A 20,690-nucleotide genomic window follows, 5' to 3' on the forward strand; every position below is an offset into this window, starting at 1 on the left:
CAAGGTTTGAGGTCTGATCCCACCCATTTGTCATGTCGGCAAACAATTTGGAAGGTGTGATTGAATGAAGGTTGACGCTCGGGTTGGGTGATGTGGTTTAGGGTAGACAGGTATAGAGTCCTCCAAGGCTTTTAGGCTCATTTGGAGCTTTAAAACAGTTCAAACCAATAAGAAAGAAACCATGCTGGCATGAGTCATTTAAGAAAACAATTCCCGAATAAACCCCGTTGTAAGCAGCACAACACAAAACAGTCCCAGATCACACTAAAACACGAATTCCACAGAATCTGCCGAAATGCTGGAACTAGCTTGGTGGAATATGGTTGGGACAGGCCTGCTTTATCTAGCAGACAGGAAGGGATGGCTGGGTGAAAAGGATGTCATTCACAAGGCGCTGTAGAGAGACCCGTGTGACACCAAACTACCAACGGAGGAAGAATCCAAGCACATAAGCCTCATGGTTAGCTTGTTTCAACTTGTTTTCAACAAGTGGAATCACTTCTGTAAGCCATTCTGGAGCATAAGACAAGAAAATATCAGGAGAATGTCGTCAAAATATTCTGATATGTTGGCGGCGCCGTGATCCTTCACCGGAAGGATGGAGCTTCAGGTTGTACAGGGGCGTCAAACGGCGATCAGCTATGTGGAGATGTGGTAATGATGTGGTAATTCCCCTCATCTAAATCCACTGGAGAACATTTCCTCTTTTTGCATCATGAAGGTCTACCTAGACCCTACTTCAGGTCCAACATAGTCAAATGTAGATTGGCATCTTCCAGCTGGTCTTCGACTAGGATGAGGTGTGTACAGATAGAGTAGTGTTATTCTATTATGTGTTCCGGTTGGGTTAGTGTTGAATAGACCAGCATGTGTGCACCATAGTGAAGTGGAGCCCAGACACACATGGAGTCACATGACTACCGCTCACTCCCCTGTGTTATAATCCCCCCCCCACACACACACTTCAGCACCAAGACTGTAACCTTGGTAAACAAACTGGCTGACATGTGGTTTTTCCTATTCTGCCCTTCTGCAAATTCAATCCTCCGTCCTCCTCATCCTCAGCGCTCCAGCGTATGCCTTGTGTGAAAGGAAAGTGGCTACCAGCTGTTGAGAGCCACTCCAGCTGCCGCTACCCCTTCTCCCTCTCTTCCAACGCCCCCCTCCTTTCATTCTCTCTCCAGCTGCTCGGGGTCCCAGCAGCAGATGGGAAATCAGGCATCATGACACGAATAAATTATCTCCACACTTCAAAAAGTCAGAGTGAGGAAGTGTGCTTTTGTGTGTCATCCTCGCAGAGGAGAGAGCATTTGTTTGTGTGAGCTTTCACTTCTACTCCTCATTTGGCACTACACTGAGCTACTATTTTTATGACATACACCACAGGGTGGCGCTGCTCTTGCAACACGAACTTTGACTCCATTATACAAAAAAAACAAAAAACAAAAAACACTGTCAATCACAGTTGAGCATAGGAATGCATCATATCACATTTTCACTTCGGACTGATACCTCAGTTTCATTCTTCATTCTCATTGCCAATTCCCACACTATTTTGATACCACACCCAGAGGACTGTTTGCAAACGTAGCTGTGCTCAGCCCGACGCCTTCACAACTTCATAGACAGTCGGACAACACAAACATAGCACATACCTTCTGGCTTTTGCGTTATTGTTGAAGCCAGGCCTGTCACAAAAAAAACATTTTGCTGGTGGCGTACAAATTATAGTTGATATCAAATGAGTGCAACATTTTTTTCATTTATTTTAGTCATGCTAGGCGTCATTCACATCTGAACCAATAGCGTACCTGCGTGAGACATTAGCTTGACACAGAAGTTGTCTGTAAGTAAGCAATTTAGCGAGCAACTCTGTCTGTGAGCACGCATCATTTTGCACTATTTGGTTTATATTATTTAATTGACCTTTTTGATTGATGAATAGATTCATCAATCATTGTGACAGGCCTAGTTGAGACACTTTGGTTTGCTTATACTCTTTTGGCTCCGCATGTGGTCTGATAAGCTACACTGGTAACAGAACCCGATACTTGTACTGGATCAGATGGGCCCCATCCCTAATTTAGTTCCCACCCTTATGGGTCTGACAAGCACGTGTCTGCTGTGACAACATGGCCACCATCAACCAAAAGCCTTTAGATGACAACTATCTGCCAATAAGTTACTCGAAGGATGTCTATCACATTTATGCTTCAAAAAGGCACGTAGAGGAAAAGCCCACGGGGCGCCACACCGTGACATTTACGTGTGTGCCTTCCCGTGTGAAAATGTGTCAATGTGGGGCGCATGTGAGCATCAGCAAACTTAACAAGAAAAACGCCATCGCAGCATCCACACGTACGCCAGCAGAACACGCTGGCACCCGGGACGGGGGTGGGGTGGGGTATCTATCACTCCCAAGTCTACCTGCATCAGGCAAATGCTAATGCTCACACCCACGCACTGCAAGGTCACACTCACACCTGCTGACACACGTAAATAGTGCCACCAAGACAAAATGGAGGCAAGGAGGGACACCGTAAGGGAAGAGAGAAATGCTATTAAACAAATTTCCCAGAATTCTTTTCTTCCAGGACATTTTGCAGCCACTACAGAGGGGCGTCAAATGGCTAATTCCAAATAAACACAGCATGACTACATTGGTGTTGCAAAGTGCACTTGATCGCCTCAGTAGGTGAAACTGCACAGCGCACAAAGAGGAGTGTGTGTTATATGAACAAATCATCAAGTCTAAGGTTTCATGCCCATTTTTGTTATTTCATGCACCTTCAAGACCTTTGAATTGCATCTGATTTGTTTCAAAGTTACAAATTATGTGGCTGTAAGGCTAGCTTAGCCATGTTATGGCACATCCATTTATGCCAACAGCAGCGGAAAAAAGCTGAGGACAGAGGAGCCTGTAGCTGTAGGAAAGAGGAAAAAGAAGTTGCTAGTTTTGTCCTCAAACGTCACAGCTAGTGAAAGTTCTCCACGGAATTGACTGGTGGCGTCACGAGTGGCGAAGGTGACACCCATGGACATGCAGACCTTTTAACCAGTTTGCATTCGCTCACAAAGCAGGGAGGGGGGAATCATTTTCCATACCTAACCGTTTCCAGGACATGTGGCCTTTTTGGGGAAATGCTGCTGTGCTGATGGACGGGTAGGAAAACAGGTTGATCAAAAAGGTTGAGTGGGAAGGGGGTGAAGAGAATATGAGCAAACTAGAAGCATTTCCTAGAAACGCCCTTCCCCCCTCACAACCGGGGGAGGGGCGAGACAGGCATGTTATACGTCAGCTGGAGTGTGTGCACGTGCATATGTGATGTAGAATAAAGGTCACGCAGCACAGCGCTCTGGCAGAGCGGTGACCTTGAGTGGCGGACGGAAGCACGTGTGTGTGTGTGTGCGTGCGTGTAATAGCCATGCTTAGTGAACAGATGGAGCTTAGGCTAGGAGACATGCAGCCATCACCAGACTGACCAGTCCATGTTGGCGTGTGTCTGCCTGTCAAACACGCTCATCATAAGAGCCGTGCACAACCACTGTCAAAGGATTCCACCAGAAAGACTATCCTCTAACCCCAGGCTCATTGGCCATCTCATCCCAGACCACACTGTTGGTGTGTATCGGCGTGATGGGGGGGCCGCAGGCTGCAGTACTTAGGATGGCGCATGAAGCAGGACCAAGCGAGAAGCAGCGCTCACCAGTCAACCTGGCATCTAGGTCAGGAGCGCTGGATAAATTGAGTGTGACAACTGAAATGTCAAGCAGCAAACGTAGGCCATGAAGGCTAGAGGTAGGGTGGGTGATGGTAAGGGAGGAAGCGTGAATGAGAACACAGAGGGAAGGGGATTGGATGCGTGCATGTGAAGCCACAGGACCGCCATTGTGTGTGAATGGGTCAGCGGAGAAAGGAGGCTTTCAGCTACTACACAAGCAGAGGGTATGAGGCACCCACAGCAACAAACATGGGATGTCACCACTGGAGACGGCAACCATATTCCCACCACACCCTCCAGTCATTTACGGCTACTTCACCATGGAGCCCCGATGCGCTCTCTTGGGGTCCCACATCCTCCCCACCTCTCATTTTTCTTCCTCTCACATCTCTCTGAACATCTGGCTACATACATTCAGGAAGAGATGACACCCTCGAATAAGGAAGACCGGGAAAGGGACATGGAGAGAGAGCGGAAAGAGAGGAGACAGGGAGGGGGCAGAGACAGGAAGGGAGGTTTCCTCTAAAGACGGTGGGGGGGGTTGAAGTGGGAGATTATGCTGGTGGCGCCTGTATGCGTGTGTGTGGTAGTTTGTGTGGGTGTTGCATACCCATCTTGGGAAACAAACAGCTGCAGAAATCCATATTCTCCTGCCCCCACCCCCCAACACACACACACACACACACACACACACTAGCAGAACCACACACGTGGTCCAAAGCTGCCACAAAAGAGGAGAAAGACACTAATATGGACACACACACACACAAACACACACTGGGCCCCACAGTCTTCTCAAATGTCATGTACACAAACACTGCACACTTCCTTTAGACGCCAAACATAGCAATGACCCCGCCCACACAGAAAACAACCATGACTTCCATGGAGACTCACCTGCATATGAGGCACTTTCTGTGGGGTGCTGGGGGGGGACGAGAGAGGTTGGGCGGCAGACGGCGGCGGCACCCACTGGTGGGAGGCCTGGTTGGGGGGAGGGGGTGTGCCTTGTAAGGGGTGGGGGGACAGGTGAGCGTGCTGGCTGAGGGGAAGCGCTCCATGCTGGCTAACAGATGGACCCTGGAAAGCCATGGGAGAAGGCTGCACGGGCTGGCCGCTCCTGGAGGCTTGCTGCTGGGAATGAAGAAGATGAGGATCCCCGCCCTGACCGACAGGGGCTTCGTGAGGCCCTGTAAACATGAAGGTTAGTTCGAGAAATAGGCAGATAATGTAGAAGGGGAGGTTAGTAAATCAATACTTTGTTTACCTTGTGGCTGGAGCTGAGGCCGACTGGGGCCCATATGGGGACCACGTTGCGGCCCCATGCCGGGATACATCTGCCCGGCATTGGGGTGGGTCTGCTGGTGTTGGGCATGTGGAGCAGACAGTGAGGTTTGGGGGGGTCTCTGAGGATGAGAGATGGCATTAGGTGCAGACTGCAGGGCTGTGTACCCTGTGACCTCTGTTAAGCCTGCACTAGGAGGCCTGCCCTGTTGGGGTGGAGGCGTCGGGGTTCCCAGAACCCGCATGGGGGACAGTGGTGAGGGGGAGGGGTAGGTTCCCTGAGCTGGGGGTGCAAGGTGGGACTGGGACTGAGTTGGGGGCTGGGAGTGGCTGAGTGGGTGCATAGGCTGGCTCTGCTGCCCTGCCGCCTGCGGCTGCATGGGGACAGAGTGTGTCTGGTGGGGTGGTCCAGGGGGGTATCGCTGCCCCTGTTGCCCAGAAGCTGGGCCTGATCCCTGGTTAAACCTTTGGCCAAGTTGTCCCGGTCCCATCGGAGGACTGGTGTTGCTGGCGACATTAGTATTGGCGCCCTGGCCGATCCCAGAGCCCATGGCGCCATACTGGGGCTGATAGCCAGGGTACTGGGCACCCCCAAAGCCAGCCATTCCTTGCTGATGTTGGTGTGGAGGCTGCCGCGAGGGAGAATGTGGGAATCGAGGTGTGTGGCTCATGTTGGTGTAACCCTGGCTTTGCGGCTGCGGGTGTCTCATTTGACCCCCCACCATTCCAACATGTCCCATGTAGTGAGAGGGGTCCTGTGCAGGGGGGGCTGACAGGCTCTGTGTGGGGTAGTGTTGGCTGATGCGAGCTGCATTGGATGCGGGTTGGCCTTGCATCCTGCCATAGTTGCTTTGAGACATTTGGAAAGCACCCATCTGGTTGGGGCCGCTCCCTGCTTGCGTTGCAGCCTGTTGATATGCTGACCTGCTTTGGTGCTGCTGGGCCCAAACCCCACCCCCCGATGCTCCTCCTCCTGTGTCACCCGGATACCCATGGTGGGTGTTACTAGAGTTAGCAGGGTTGTTATGGTAGTGGGAAGCCATGCCGTTCATGGTTGGGTTCATATTTGGTGGCCCCTGGCTGGGACCGTTCTGAGACATCATTCTTCCCCCAGGAGCACCGGCCTGGTCATAGCCCGTGTAGGTGTTGTGGTCATACATTTGGCCCAGTTTGGGCTGTGCGGACCCAGAACCAAGGAGCATCCCCTGGTGGTAACCCCGGTTTCCCTGGTGTTCGTGGTTGAGGGGGGGGTTAGGCGGCTGGGCTAGAGTGTTGGATTGGCCAGTGGTAGGCTGTTGAGGAAAACAGTCTCCTAAACCATCTAATCCATCTGAGAACAGCCCCGCATCGTCCCCAAATAAACTCAACATCCCTGGGTCCGCCATGGTGGGCGGGGGCCCCCCACAGAAGCAGGGGCAGTGGGTGGAAGGAGTTCTCTGGTGCCGCAAAGAGTTTGACAGCTAGCTGCTATCTTGCTATTCCATCGTTAAGATTCCTAGAGAGAGACGGGGGGAAAAGGACAACATTTAGGGGAGAGCAACAGGATAGGAAAAGTTGCTTTAATCATTAGACTTTGATTGAAATGTAGTTTTGTGCTGCACGGCGGCCGAGTGGTTAGCGCACAGACCTCACAGCAGTTCAATCCCACCCTCGGCCATCTCTGTATGGAGTTTGCATGTTCTCCCCCCGTGCATGCATGGTACTGCGGTTTCCTCCCACATTCCAAAAACATGCTAAGTTAATTGGCCACTCCAAATTGTCCATAGGTATGAATGTGAGTGTGAATGGTTGTTTGTCTATATGTGCCCTGTGATTGGCTGACCACCAGTCCAGGGTGTACCCCGCCTCTCACCCGCAGACAGCTGGGATAGGCTCCAGCACCCTTGACCCTCGTGAGGATAAGCGGTAGAAAATGAATGAATGTAGTTTTGTGCCTAGGATTTGACATTTGGACTATTTTGAGTCTTTGTAATTATTTCTATAATATAGGCTGTCGGGTGTCATTAAGAATGTGTGGAGCGTCACATTGGGTGTCGTGCTCCAGTGATGGCAAAGGAGCCGAACATCAGACATCTGAGCAGCCATCATCCTCGTGGTCATGGTGCTTTGTTGTCCTGAAACAGGACTGTTGATGACGGCATGACCACGTTCAACAGATACCTTCTTGTGTTGTCTTGTCTTGTCTTACCAATGGCTGCTAGAAGTAAGTCTAGATCAGCCTTGGAAAGCGCAAGACGGCGGACTTATGTGCATGTGGTTTAGTGTGTCGCTTGGTTCCGTCCGTGTGTGTGTTTACAGCGCCACATGTAGGTGTGCCTTGTGTTTACCATCCTTTTCACTAAGGATCGACCGATACATCGGGCCGGTATTTGCTTTCTTTACTTGAATCGGTATCAGCTGATACGCAATTTTCCGCCACATGATTCACAAACAGGCATCTGCCGGGCAGCTTTGTGTTGCCGGAGGACCCTACAACACACGCAGTCGCGGTACCCCTCCCACACTTCAACAGTGGTGAATCACAACAAGGGGACGTGTTCAACTTTTAATTATCCTCTAACAGTTAAACTTAGTTGAAATATTGCCACCTGCGTTGAAACAAGAAACATGAACGCCAAGTGCATGCAATATACGTGCTTGAAAATATAGTTTAGTTTGTGGGTGTGAAAACCAGGAATGCTGCTGAATGCTTCATCTTTAAAAGTGCCTACCGTTGGAATTAGGGAGCTGTTGATGTAGTTGGAGGCTAATATGTACAGCTGTTACCAACACCGCTTTAATGGCAACCTTGGCAATTCAGTCCTATGGTGTTTGGAGGAGTTTCATTCAGCCAACGCCTGGCTGAGGTTAAATGCATGTCGTGTTATGTGTGTGCACTCTCTCCGAGCATGCGCGCACACACAGAGAACGGATAGGAGCAGCAATGTCTGCTATCAGAGGTCTTTAGCGTGCACAACACCAACTTTAATGATGAGAGAAATGTTTTATATATTGTACTAAATTGTGTCAGTGTGATGCGTTTGTGTGTGGAGGCGGGGGGATAAAAAAAACTTAGCTTTCGTAGTTTTAGATAAAATATTAAAGTGAATCCTACTGTGTTCAGTGTTTACATTTAAATAAATACTTGTTTAAACTTGAGGCCTGTAATATTTATCATTGTCATTTTTTCATGTAAATTGAGGGAGCAAAAGCAGTATCGGCCACAAATATCAGCCCAAGCAAAATCGGCCATCGGCTAAGGGTGATGGAAAAATCATCGGTATCGGCCCGAAAAAAAAACATATCGGTCGATCCCTACTTTTCACCACAGACATCCCTTCCTGTCTGGATCCAAGTATTCACTAATCCTCCACAGTTGATCTCAACTCACCAAAACTAATAAAGGTTTCCATGTGGACAACCAAACATGTCCAACATAACCAAGGAGTCATCCCATCAGACTTCTTCTACCATTTGACTCCAGTTCCCTCCTGGCAGAGCTCCCTCTACCACGTGCGCATGAAGGCCAGCTGTCACTGGGGACAGAATTAGGTGAACGGTCAGTGTACCGCATTAGCTGCCAAATCTCATCAAAGGATGAGGCCTTGGGCACACCTCACCCTCCAGCAATCATGGTGATGCATATCTGGGGCGGTAAGGCTGCTGGAACGCTACACTGGGCTGACTGAATCATTTCTTGGTAAAAGTGGGGTGACAGTGCACATCCCAGTCTTTCTATTTGTGGGGCTAGGGGTGTGAATGGGGCTTAGTTATCGTCTAGGTTGCATCATTCAGACCATCCTTAGTCCAATCCCCACAACTTCCTCGCACATTTTGGCCAATCAGTGTCCAAGTAAAGCGTCTAACCAACCAATGGCCCACCCACGTCCTCACTTTCTGGCTTACGCAGACATGGATGTGGGAATATAATGTCTTATTTGCCAACAGAAGTCCCCAGTGTTCAACCAAGGTGGGGGTAGACCAGGTCAAAGTTTTGGCATCATTGATGCATGCGCCATCATGTCAAGCCACGTGGCTACGTTACAGACTAATACCACACTTCCTCATTCCCATTCAACCACAGCAGGTTGCATTCACTGACAATCTGAAAATCATTACCAGGCCTTTATTATGCACGTACTGCATGTGTGCTCTAAATAAACATTATACTGTATATTTGAGATATTCTTATGCCTCGCTAGCCTAAGTCTTACTGCAGACTACCATTTACTGCCTTTAAAGATGCTCGGAATCATCATTCCCAATCCTCACGTGAAACATGAATACATTTATTTCCCCTTTCTGTGCATTCTAACATTCTTAGAAAATGAGTTAATATGAGCTAGCTTACAATGCTGTTATTGGGATACACCTATTTCCACTATGAAGCCCTCTAAAAAGAAACTTCTAACAACGTTGCATGGTTTGATATCCATGCTATCAACACGTACACTGATGACACATAATAGTTGCAGTATCTAGCCCTATTTTGATGACTTAAAACACTACCCAAACTTCTTTCCTAGGCGCACTGATACTAGCTAAGACGACACCTCACTTATCGCTAGTCTCAGAGTGGATACCGAGCTCTCCATCTGGGCTACAAAGACTCAAGATGCTGGTTTGCCATCAGCATTTCTATTAATCTGAGGACTGGAGCGCAGGTCTTGTGCTGGAAGACACAGCCACCCCAAGGAGAGCGGACATCGTAAGCGTTGTCGCTGCTGTTGTTGTTGACAGAACTAGCATAACTATGTGTCAATGTGCCGAGAAAAGAAGTTTGGGGTGTGTTTTAAATAATCAAAATACAGCAAGATACTACAACTATAAATATATATTACACTCATACCTCTGTGACCGTCCTTCAAAATAAGAGCGCCGTTTGCCCCATGTCTGTCTAAAAACAAGTGTCATGCATCCATACATAATTCTGAGAATGTGGAAATGAGGGCCTGAAAATACAAAAAAACTGAATTCTAAAAAATGAAAATGGACTTTGAAAGAAGGGGTACAAGTTTACTATACTCGGGTAATGTGGAGGCAAATCTTTTTCAACATTCCCCAGTTCCAGTGTGGCAACACCTAGAGTACAGAGTTGTAATGACGAGCTAGTGACGAGTCCCATTATAATGTGTTTATGAGCGAGAGCAAAAAGGAATGCACATACTGTACAGTAGCAACCAATGCCAGACTGGAAAACGCTCAAAGCATATGCAACAAAATGTGTGGCTTATCTAAATCACAACTTATGAGCCAGGTACAAAAAGGGTGTACTTGGCCATTGATCCTGTAAACCCTCCCCCCAGCACTCACACACACACACACACCTTGTATTTAGCATAAAATGTGTTATGAAAAATCAGAAGTGATTGGCTTCCAGGCATTCTATGACATTGTGCGCAGGAGTGTGCATGGCATGGTGCCGTGCCATGACCCACATGTGTCCATCACGATTTCAGACCTACGTACGTATGCTGGTTGACACATGTTCAATGCCAAGACAAAGAAGGAAGCAACTTGGATGAAGGCATCAACTGCAGCTGAACTTCCTCAAGCCTTGCCAGCCTGAGTCAATTAAGTATGACTCCTGCCCCTTTTCCACTGCTTCAGGGTTTTATTGGAGCTTTGCTTTTCCATCGTCATGCTTTCAATGTCATGGTTTGGATTTCAGAGTCTTTTTTCGGTCCAACCTCCAACAGCTTGCTGGTGTGAGGGGGCGAACAGTTTTAATAATGGAGGCTTACCTGGAAAAAGGTCAGGTCTGACCTCCAATGTTTTTACATTGCATTGCAACTCTAACAATGGGAAACGCAACGATACATGGATACCAGTGGAAACCTGCTGTCCCTTGTCCATTTGGACATCTGAAAGAGTGCCTCAGACATTTGTAACAGAAACTGTTACAGAAACTGTGCAGATGTAATGATTTTTTGGTCTTTTCAACAAATAAACCTCAGCCATTAAATAAGGACTACATACACCAAAAGAAAGACCAAGGAGGGAGTGGCAGTGGTCGGAGGAGAGTGGTGACCTCTTTTGAGGAGTCGGACAAGGTTTGTGCTACCGCCACCACTGTGTCAGCTTGCCAGGGTGTGTTTAATACCACAATGCCATACTTGTCCGAACTCCACCGAAATTCATTGCAAATCCGAGGCCATTACAAAGGAAGACTCTGGCTCAAGGGAGACCTGCATGGACCCTTGAGCACAATTATGGGGGTCAATACTAGCCTGCTGTTAACATTAGCATGCTGGCTTGCTATTGTCAAATGAATGAAGCCTCACTATTCGCTAGCCTCCCCTTCTGGTTTGTTGATATGACATCAAACCAGTTTCATTGTAAAGCCATTGTCATGTAAAAAGTGGCGTGTAGTGTACAGCTGTGTATTGTCAGAAAACAATGGTGATGAGATGGATAATCCCCCCCCCCCATTACCAGCTCCTCACAAACACCAAGGCTGCAATGTTCAATCTTTGCTAGATGTTCACATTTTGGCACCTTTATATTGATATTTTAACTGTAAAAAATGTGCAGTGTCCAGGACCGCAGTGAGTATTGTGTTCTGATCAAAAAATGATCAACACTTGAAGTTTCCTGTTACTTGCTGATGGGACGCTGGGGCTCCCTTGCTGACCTGCCTCGCCGCACAGAGATTGCACAACTGACAAGAGGTCTGACTCTGACTCTGTTGCTGAACCAACGCAGAGAGTGAACCCTCCTCCTGCCCCTTGTGGGGGTGAGCAATGAGGAAAGCAGACATCCATGCACGTGCCAATACTACACGGAGGCGGGCAAAATTACACAATTCATTTCCATTCATCATGCAACCAATTTATATGGAGACATTTATTCCTGACAGAGAAATTCATCACATTTTCATCTTGAGAGATGCCGTGACCCCCTAGTGATGATACGTTTGTGGTGTCTACTCAGGGTAACCGTAAAGGCAAACTGGCCCACAGCAAAAGCGGATTTCATATTTCAGAAATCCAAGAGTTTAGAAGCATCCCGCCAAGTTTGACCTGTTCAAAATGAAGGTAGGGACTGCTGCCGTGTAGGTAGACACCCCCTTGCAGGACCAGCATCCGTGCCATCAGGAGTGTACGCAGCTCGAGGGCTCTGCTACAGGAACGCTCTGCCATGTCAACACCATGTTTCCTCTGAGACTGGAACGCACAAACAAAACGCCAGTCAAAGACCACAGCGACCGCTCGGTACATCCAACCCAACGAGACACACGTGCGAGCGTGCGCCCACCCATCTCCCGTTACCACTTGGGTTATAATTGATACCTTTGTTCCAAAGGAGGGCGCCGTGCCGGGGTTGGATAGCAATGGCTGTAATTATGCTGGAGTGAGGGGATGCTGGGCTGTGTGTTTGGGGCTGGGATTTAAGGCCCGGAAGGAAGCAAGCGGGAAGAGGGGGAGGGTTTGCTGGGGGGGGTCAAGGGAGCAGGAGAAGAAAGAGAAGCAGTGAGGCAAGAGAAAATCTGGTTATTTTACACATGGCTGCCTCGTTAATGGATAGTGTGTGTGTGTGTGTGTGTGTGAGTGATTTTTTTTTTGGAGGGGGGGGGGGTGTTCGTAGGAAAGGGCTGTATTTGTCTAATCTGTTCCCTTACCATGAGGAAGCAAAACCACAGGCCGGCCCAGACGACAGAGGCAGACGTGCATGCTGTACATGAAGAAGTAGGCCACCGCTGTGGCAGCGGTGGTGGTGCGGTACTACATGTGTACTGGAACCTGTACCAAACACCGATGGGGCACGGCTCCTCGGTTGGTGGCTTTGGTGCTGTTGTGTTTCAATAACCTCAGGTACTGGTGTGTACTGGTCTATGATGGATGGCAGTCAATTTGGGTCACAAGGAGGGTGGATGCCAGGTTAGGCAATAGCAGACCAAAATAGGTCTCGGCCTGGGACGCTAATAAATGAAAATGAAGCTTATAATCAAAATATTGCCATGTGCCACTGCCTCCAAACAGGAAGGAAGAGGATTCATTCTGTGCATTGTTAAACACCTTTGCACGTTTATTCCATAGAACAATGACATGAATGGAGTGAGCCCTTTCTCAGTCTGTTTTGTACTTTGGCTGGGTGGGTGGAGGCGGGGCTACTAGCATACACACAGTGCAGAAGTGATTAATGTAGTAAAATAGTAGAATATATATTTTCTTAGAAGTAATGCTAGAATCTTGACTCATCTTGTTCTGGCAGCCCAATGTTGTGTATCGTCTCGTGACACCCCCACACAACAAGGCAGTGAAGCTGGCCCACCACCTCAGACCAGAGGGATATTCTTCATGCTACCAACCAACTACCATCTTTGTCTACATACAGTATGCTCCACAGACATGAGCTATTTTTACTGGCCAATCGCAACAATCTCCAGTTGCATCACTTCAAGCATGATCTCTTTAACCCACTGCTGCCGTGACGGCCCTTGCCCCCGCCCCACTCATCAATAGGCCAGCAGCTCTTCACCTTCTATCAGCACTGTGTATCAGCCAAGGAGACACGGTGGGGGTGATGGGCATGGGGTCGAGGAGACGGCTTTGGCCGTATATTCCCAAAATAACCTTGTATGTCTTTGCCTCAGACTACTCCGTACTGGTAGAGGTCAAGGTTAGATTAAAAGGCGTGTGCACGTACGGCTTATGAGATGTACTTGACATGTCACACGCACAGCAGCTCTACTAAAGACAGCCTCTCTTTCAGGTACAGCACTTGGTCCAGAAGGCCTTCCCTGCAGGAGAAAGATGGTGCCATGGCAGGGGATGGAGGAGGAGGATGCGGTACAGGGAGAGATCAGAGGGGTGGCGATGACGCTCGGCTCTGAATGTCACCATGGTGTTTAAGACCCCCACTAACCTTTGGGTTGGAAATGAGAGGATGGGGAGGGGCGGGGAGGGACCAAGAGATGCTAATGATGAGAATAAAGAGAGCATAAGATGAGTGTGCATGAGTGGGTGGCTTTTGATGGAGCAATAGATGACAAAATGGCCACTGAAACAAACACGGGGACTAAAAGGCTGTCCGCGCCAATGGGCATCTGCTTTTCATTGGGGTTGCACCACAGCGTATAAAGCATAAACATCTGACCTACCATAAAGATTTCAACTCTCCTGATAACAGCCTAAGCGTGTTTGGCAAACAAGCTGCAAGGCGTGGTCAGTGCAGAAGGAGGCGGTCCTCCACCTTACGCATCCTCACTGCCGTGGCGGCAAATCAACCACACATTCATGACATGTCTCACCATCACACATGAACTACACCATGAACGCGCACACCTAAAACGGGGGGGGCAGGGCTCAGGTGAGAAAGTGGTCATCTCCTAAACTGACCATTTTCACTTCCAATATGGCAGCCTTGATTATTAATCTAGTCGGGAAAGTGACGCATGTGGCGTATACTTCCATAGTGAGGCTGGCTGTGCTCAATGTAGCATTCAAAGCCGACATTAGGCGTCCCCAACAAGGGCTGGCTCTCTTCTCTTACAGCCAATGACTTTCTGCCGTTCGTGGGAGTTTCTCGGGCTTTGCAAAGGTGTGAAACAGCGATGGAGAAGGTGAGGGTAAAACATTTATTCTGTGAGGGAAAACGGGAGATTTTTTTAGGCCAGATGGGGCCAGCCCTGACTTAGCTGTCAAACATTGTGTTTGACCAAAAGCAATGTAAACATTTAAGCTGCGGCCAGTTTGTACCGACAAGCATTTTTTAATCGAAGCATTTCATGTATGTACACTTGTATTTTATCACCTCAGCAACATACAGGCACATACAGTAACGACATCTAAAGTGCATTATAGAGCAATGGATGAAGTCATAACTGCATGCATGCATGGAAATAAGCACTAATTCAAATGAAAGATGAAAACTGCAGTACACGAGACCACAAATATACTGTATACAGTACGAAGGCATGGCAACAAGTCAGACTCCTTAAACTGCCCCAACCCACCAAGTGAGGACCCCTGGTAGAAAGGTGGAAATCCAACCAATGTGGTGAATACTTGATATACTTGGCTGGGTGACGTCTCGCCTTGAGGAACCCCAGTCTGACTTTTTCTTTCAAGAAATGGAACGGGGTATAAAAAGTCAAGAAATGCTTATGCTGTATGAGAAGTTCTACAGTGAATTTTTGGAATTCAATTGTACAGACACGTAACTAGGGATGCATCTAGCGAATATTTTAGGAATCTATAGAAATTGTCAATCGGAAAAAATATATTTTTGATGGTTTAAGAGAGAAATAATAAATAAAATCTACCATTTGACTAAGTAATGAAGGACCAATTTGTTGAATTATTTAGATAATCCAGTGTTTTATTTCTAAATGGTGTAAGTGGTGGTTATGTTTAGGGCTATATATATATATATATATATATATATATATATATATATATATATATATATATATATATATATATATATATATGATGTGCAATCTGTAAAACATTATCACAATGGCGGTCATGGCACGAACAGCGCAACCAAACAAGTCAATTCTCCACACAACATAGCGGATTCAAATATGACCAGTGCCAATTTTATCGAAGCGCGTGGTAATCCTCGATTACTTTTTGTAATTGAGGTATTCAAATTATCCGAATAAATCACTGCAGGCCTACATGCTACTAAAGACCTGTCACATTGCTAATACAGGATATGGTCCTAGTGGAAACAGTGGAAAAAAACGCAATAAAAAAACCTTCTGAAAACCATGAACTCGCAATGTCCAGCAAATTTTTTACGTCCCAATTATTTAGCACGAGCGCTAGCACAAATGTAGAAGGAAGTTAGACAGCAGCTAATAAGCTTGATGCAGTCGACACAGTGTTCCTGCCACAAAATAAGGACATGATTGTGTCTTCTAAACACCACATTGACATTTTAAAATGTCCTCTTGAACGAGGCACTCCATATTTCGTTCTTGGATTTGAGCATAGTTAAAGGTTTGTTATAAAAAATATATTTGACCCTGTCTATTTAGAAAAGAATGGTCCACTTTATTGTAGCGACTATTTTATATGCTATTTTTTAATGTGAATCTTGTATGAAGCTTTAAAATATAAAAGAAATCCTCATGTAAGTATTTATTTTAATATTTGGGTTTAATTTGTCTATATTCCCTTTGTGGAAAAAATATGGGGATATATAATCGTATATCCATTCATTCATTTTCTACCGCTTATCCTCACATTGTTCACATATGCTCACAAAGTTGGCATTTTTTTAACTTTGGTTGCAGGAAAAAAAATTATAATATGAGAAGTGAAAATATTACATGACAGTCAGAATTAGTGCTTGGAATATTATAAGAAAAAAAGTTGGAATTTGAGGACAATAATATAGGAAAGAGAAAACAGTCCATTTGAGGAGAACAAAGTCATAACATTATGAGGAAAAGTAATATCACTTTAGTAGGGCACATATGAGGCATTCAAGAACAAATGGTTCAACAGCCAGCACCATGCCACGCTTTTTAGGCCAAGATCAGCCCTTCCCATGCTTTCATGTAGCTGTGGCGGGCCCCTCTACCCTTCTGCAGACCCTTCCCCTTTCATACAGAAGGTGGCGCTGTGCCTCACAGTAGTGCTTCTTGTGTACATGTAGGCTGCAAGACAGAGGGATACGTTGCAGGAGAACAGTCCTTTGGATTTGCAAACATGTTTGCTTTGCTTTCCTGTACTTGTCTCCCACACAAGATATTATCCCTCTCCTGCAGCATACAGTACAAACATTTACATGACAAAGCATGCTCATTACACAACCACCACAACCCAGCACCACAAACAGCTTGGAGCTCTGTGGGAAACACTGAAAAGGGGTGTCTAAAATGTGGCCCGGGGGCCGTAGGTGAACAATGGCTGCCTGCGAAACTTCTAAGTTTTTAATACAATTATTATAAGAAACAAACAGAATGAATAAAGTTGGAAAATGGTTGTTGCGAAACGATTAAAGACTAAATAGATATGGGAATAAATTCATAATTCAGACAAATGTTTAAATTGAAATTAGGGTTGGTGATGTGGACCTTAGCGTGTCTCAAATTGTATATATTGGGAGGAAAGTAACTTTTCTAAAAGAATGTCGGCCTCTGCATACATTGCTACTAAATCTACTAAATACTCATCTCGCCCGAGTCACACACGTAACCACACTAGATGTTCTTCTCATAATTTCGGTACTTTTGTTTTTTATCCTTTTATATTTTAGTTATATTCTGTCCATGTGCCGATAGCCCGTAAAAAAAAATCACAGTACTACTACTACCAAGTAAAGAAAGCTTTACCTATGGTGCAGTGTTCATGTATGTAAGTGTGATGCTGGTAAATAAGCTCTAAAAAGATACAGTTGTGGTAGCCAATTATGCTAATTAGACTGAAAATCCACAGATAGATGGCAGTCCTGTGGGGAAACGGCAATTTTTGACAACAGAGTTAAAACTACTTACAAAAGCCCTAATTTTGGTATACTGTCTGTTATTGTACAATATATGATGTGACATAGTCCGTATACTGCATCACTCCACACCCAAACAAAGCAACACTTTGGGAGAAAGGCCAAAATAACACTGTTTGGGGTGAAAGAAAGTTGCCAGTGTTGTCAAATGGGAATTCAGCCAAGCTTTATCATGACCGAGTATATTTTACTGAGCATATTTCCTATTTTGCATGTTATGCAACTTCATGAATCGCTTGTTAAACGCTGCCCAGCACCATAGATAGGTTGCAGTCCTGTGCGGAAATGTGATTACGCAAATGTCTGACATCATCATTTAGCCCCGAAACTGGTTGATATTAAATCCATATTTGGTGTGTCATCACCATCACCACGCAGTATACAATATACACATCAGCATATGGCTTTGTTCCTCTAGCACACACGCATATTACATTTACATATTTATGTGGTTATTTTCAGCATATATTGCATTTTATTTTGGAGAACAGGAAGTGCTTGATTATGCATTAGCTTGTGGCTTTATGCCAACGTTCAACAAGACATACACAGGAGTTGTTATTCTTGATAGGACACTACATAACAGCTGCGGGTGTTTTCCAATGATTCATTGCCAGTCTTATAGAAGATGAGGAATTCTGATAGAAGATGTGTAATGTTCAAAATAAAAGCTCCGGGCAAGTCACCGCCAATGGCACATGAATGTGCATCCAACCCGATCACAGCAAGCACAGGTTTGACTCCAGTTTTCAAGCAATTTTGCACCAACACCAGAAGCCAAGTTCTCTGTGGCGGGAAGGGTCTAAGTGTAAAGTCATGGCAGATCGGGTCCCGCCTGAAGACCTCCGACTAACTCCAACTCCAAGGTCACCAGCACAACTGTGAGGAGAGCGGCCATAAAATGTAAAATCACCCAACCGCTGATCCGCTCCTTTTTTCCCCTTTCTAGCAAACCCCCAAAGCAAGCAAGCCGCCTGAGTTTGAAAAGGCCCCCATTCAGAGCACAAGAAAAGCCAGCGGGAACAAACGGGAGAATGACCCGTAGTGCTGAACATCTGTTGTGCGTGCGTGTGTGCGTGCGTGCCTGCGTACGCGTGTGTGGTCGGGGCCTCTTATCTCTCCCTCTGTGGCGCTAAACATGACTAGCTGCCATCTTGGCTGCAGACGAGGGCGGTGGGGGTAGCGGCTCCAAGCAGACAAGAGGCGGAAAAAAAACACCCATGGCACGCATTTACATACATAGCAAGTTCGCCTGCATGAACAATGCCTTTATGGAGTTATACTCAATCACCAACACTTTTCTTCCGCTGACTTCACGGCGGGTTTTGTTTTTTTATTTTACAGCTAAAGTGGTAAGCGCCGGTAAAGTTGCTGGAAAGCGGCAGGGTGACCATTACGCAAGGCAAGCGATTACCGAACATGATGGAAAAGGAGGGCATCCGCATTCAAAGTAGAATATAAAAACACAAGTAGCTCGACGAGTTAGTTCAAGCAGAAAATTAGTAGAGAGGCATCGGCAGGTGCTTTTATCTCCTTCATGGCGAGTAACAAGTGTATTCAAACTTCGTCGACGAGTGAAAATTGTGCACCACAACAGCCAAAAACGCTAAAAAAAATAAGTAATACTCACCAACGTATGTGGTTAAGTGAGCAAAAGTAAAGGCGAAGATGAGAAAGCTGTACTCGCATCCTGTGGCAAGTGTCCTCAACTGGGAGCTAATAAGTACACAATGAGGATGCGCTGTGGCTAGCATGCTAGCTCAACTTCTGCTGGCTAACCTCCAGCGGCTAGCCAGGCTAATTAGTGGCGTATCGCACGTCCTTCCGAACCAGCCTGGTTTATTTGGGTTTTATTCCAGCACGCATCCTAGTCAAGTGTGAGGGGAGACTTTTCCCGAGTATTATTGAAGAAATTCAAGAGGTTAAAACGGGAGATAAAACAACCGCAAACGGCACGGTTGTTATGAGATGACCGCCTGGCCTCTCTACCTCCCCCCTCCTCTCCTGTCCCATCCGTCCAATAAAACTAGCCGCTACTACGGGCACTTCGCGGTGTTCCAGTGTCACGTAACGGTCGGATTGGGTGAAAATGCGACTTTTGTTGGCTAAAGTGTGTGTAAATGTGTTCACGTAATGTACTTTAGCACGTCCCCATGGAGGAATCTCTTGTGGGAATGTCCCCCATTCGGTGACTCACCTCTCGGCTCGAGCCACCTCGTGTCTCCTGGAAGCTTCAACACAATTAGCTAACTATGCTAACACTTTCCTGCTGAGTCAAGTTTCACACCACTAAATTCAACAAGTCTCCAGGAAATAGACACACGCACTGAGATTTCACTGTGAATAAATGTCTATAAATATTTAGACTTTCCAACTAAGTGTTGGAAGTGGGTCGTGTGTATGTGTGCGTGAGAGAGCGTGAGAGCCATTAGTGTGTGGCAAAGCTAAACTTGCTATTGTTAGCATGTCGGCATGGCAGATAAGTCCTTCAATGACTTTCTACTTTCATTTAAACCGAATCGCAAACCACTCGGCGAGAAGACGCTCGTCGGCGTGGAACACATCCCAACTCACGCACGGCGAGTCCGAATGAAAAGTAGCGAAAACTTGCCATTCAACGAAAAGAAACGCTTTTAATTCACAAACGCAGACTCGAGATCAGCTATTTCCATGAAGCGATACACATTTCGCACTTTCCAAATGACAATTAAACATCTTACCTCACAAGCTCGATCACTTCAGCTTTTTTCTGGACCAGATCCTCCTCCTTAGTGGTGTTTAGTATCTCCGTTTGCTTGGGGGGGAAATCACCGTGTTCCCTTTCGGCTATGAATAAACATAAGGAAAAAAAGTTGAATTTCAATGTTTCGGATGAGATATTTCTCCGCTGGGTCGAGCATCTGCGACCTCGCCGACCAGTGCGCGTTGCGCTTCTCTCCTTTGTGTTAATTTCACTCAAATCGAGTTTAATCCGATCGATCCCTCTCGGCTGGTCGCGCTCCCGAGTCCTCCCCTCCAGACACTCGCTCACCTTCCTCGGCCGGGGGTGCGCGCTCCCGAGGACCTCTCATACAGATAAACAGGCAGCGTGCGCGGTCACTGACCCCGTCGTGCCCGTGTGACGCTCGGCGGTAGTGGGGAAAAAAAGCGTGGACGTCATCTTGTGTTGATGATTTGAAGAGGATCCACTATGTTGCATAAATACATACATAACATATATTATGCATACTTAATTCCAATTGG

General features: G+C 46.6%; 1 protein-coding gene across 5 annotated transcripts in view; it reads right to left on the bottom strand.

The window, feature by feature from the left end:
• Nucleotides 1-20,516, bottom strand: part of chd7 (chromodomain helicase DNA binding protein 7) — a 58,707-nt gene extending 38,191 nt beyond the window's left edge. For 2 of the 5 annotated variants that reach the window (XM_058062264.1, XM_058062259.1), the window contains exons 1-3: nucleotides 20,168-20,516; nucleotides 4,990-6,501; nucleotides 4,620-4,912 (exon numbers count right to left, since the gene is read on the bottom strand). In XM_058062264.1, the coding sequence (XP_057918247.1) occupies nucleotides 4,620-4,912; nucleotides 4,990-6,391 (1,695 nt within the window). In that variant the 5' untranslated portion in view covers nucleotides 6,392-6,501; nucleotides 20,168-20,516. Of the gene's footprint in view, nucleotides 1-4,619; nucleotides 4,913-4,989; nucleotides 6,502-12,007; nucleotides 12,152-12,277; nucleotides 12,419-19,077; nucleotides 20,048-20,167 lie in introns of those variants that run through there. The other 3 variants (XM_058062262.1, XM_058062261.1, XM_058062263.1) reach the window with 3 other exon arrangements.
• Between the last annotated feature and the right edge of the window lie 174 nt (nucleotides 20,517-20,690).

The sequence above is a fragment of the Doryrhamphus excisus genome, chromosome 22, assembly GCF_030265055.1.
Source record: "Doryrhamphus excisus isolate RoL2022-K1 chromosome 22, RoL_Dexc_1.0, whole genome shotgun sequence".
In the NCBI taxonomy this organism is placed as follows: domain Eukaryota; kingdom Metazoa; phylum Chordata; class Actinopteri; order Syngnathiformes; family Syngnathidae; genus Doryrhamphus; species Doryrhamphus excisus.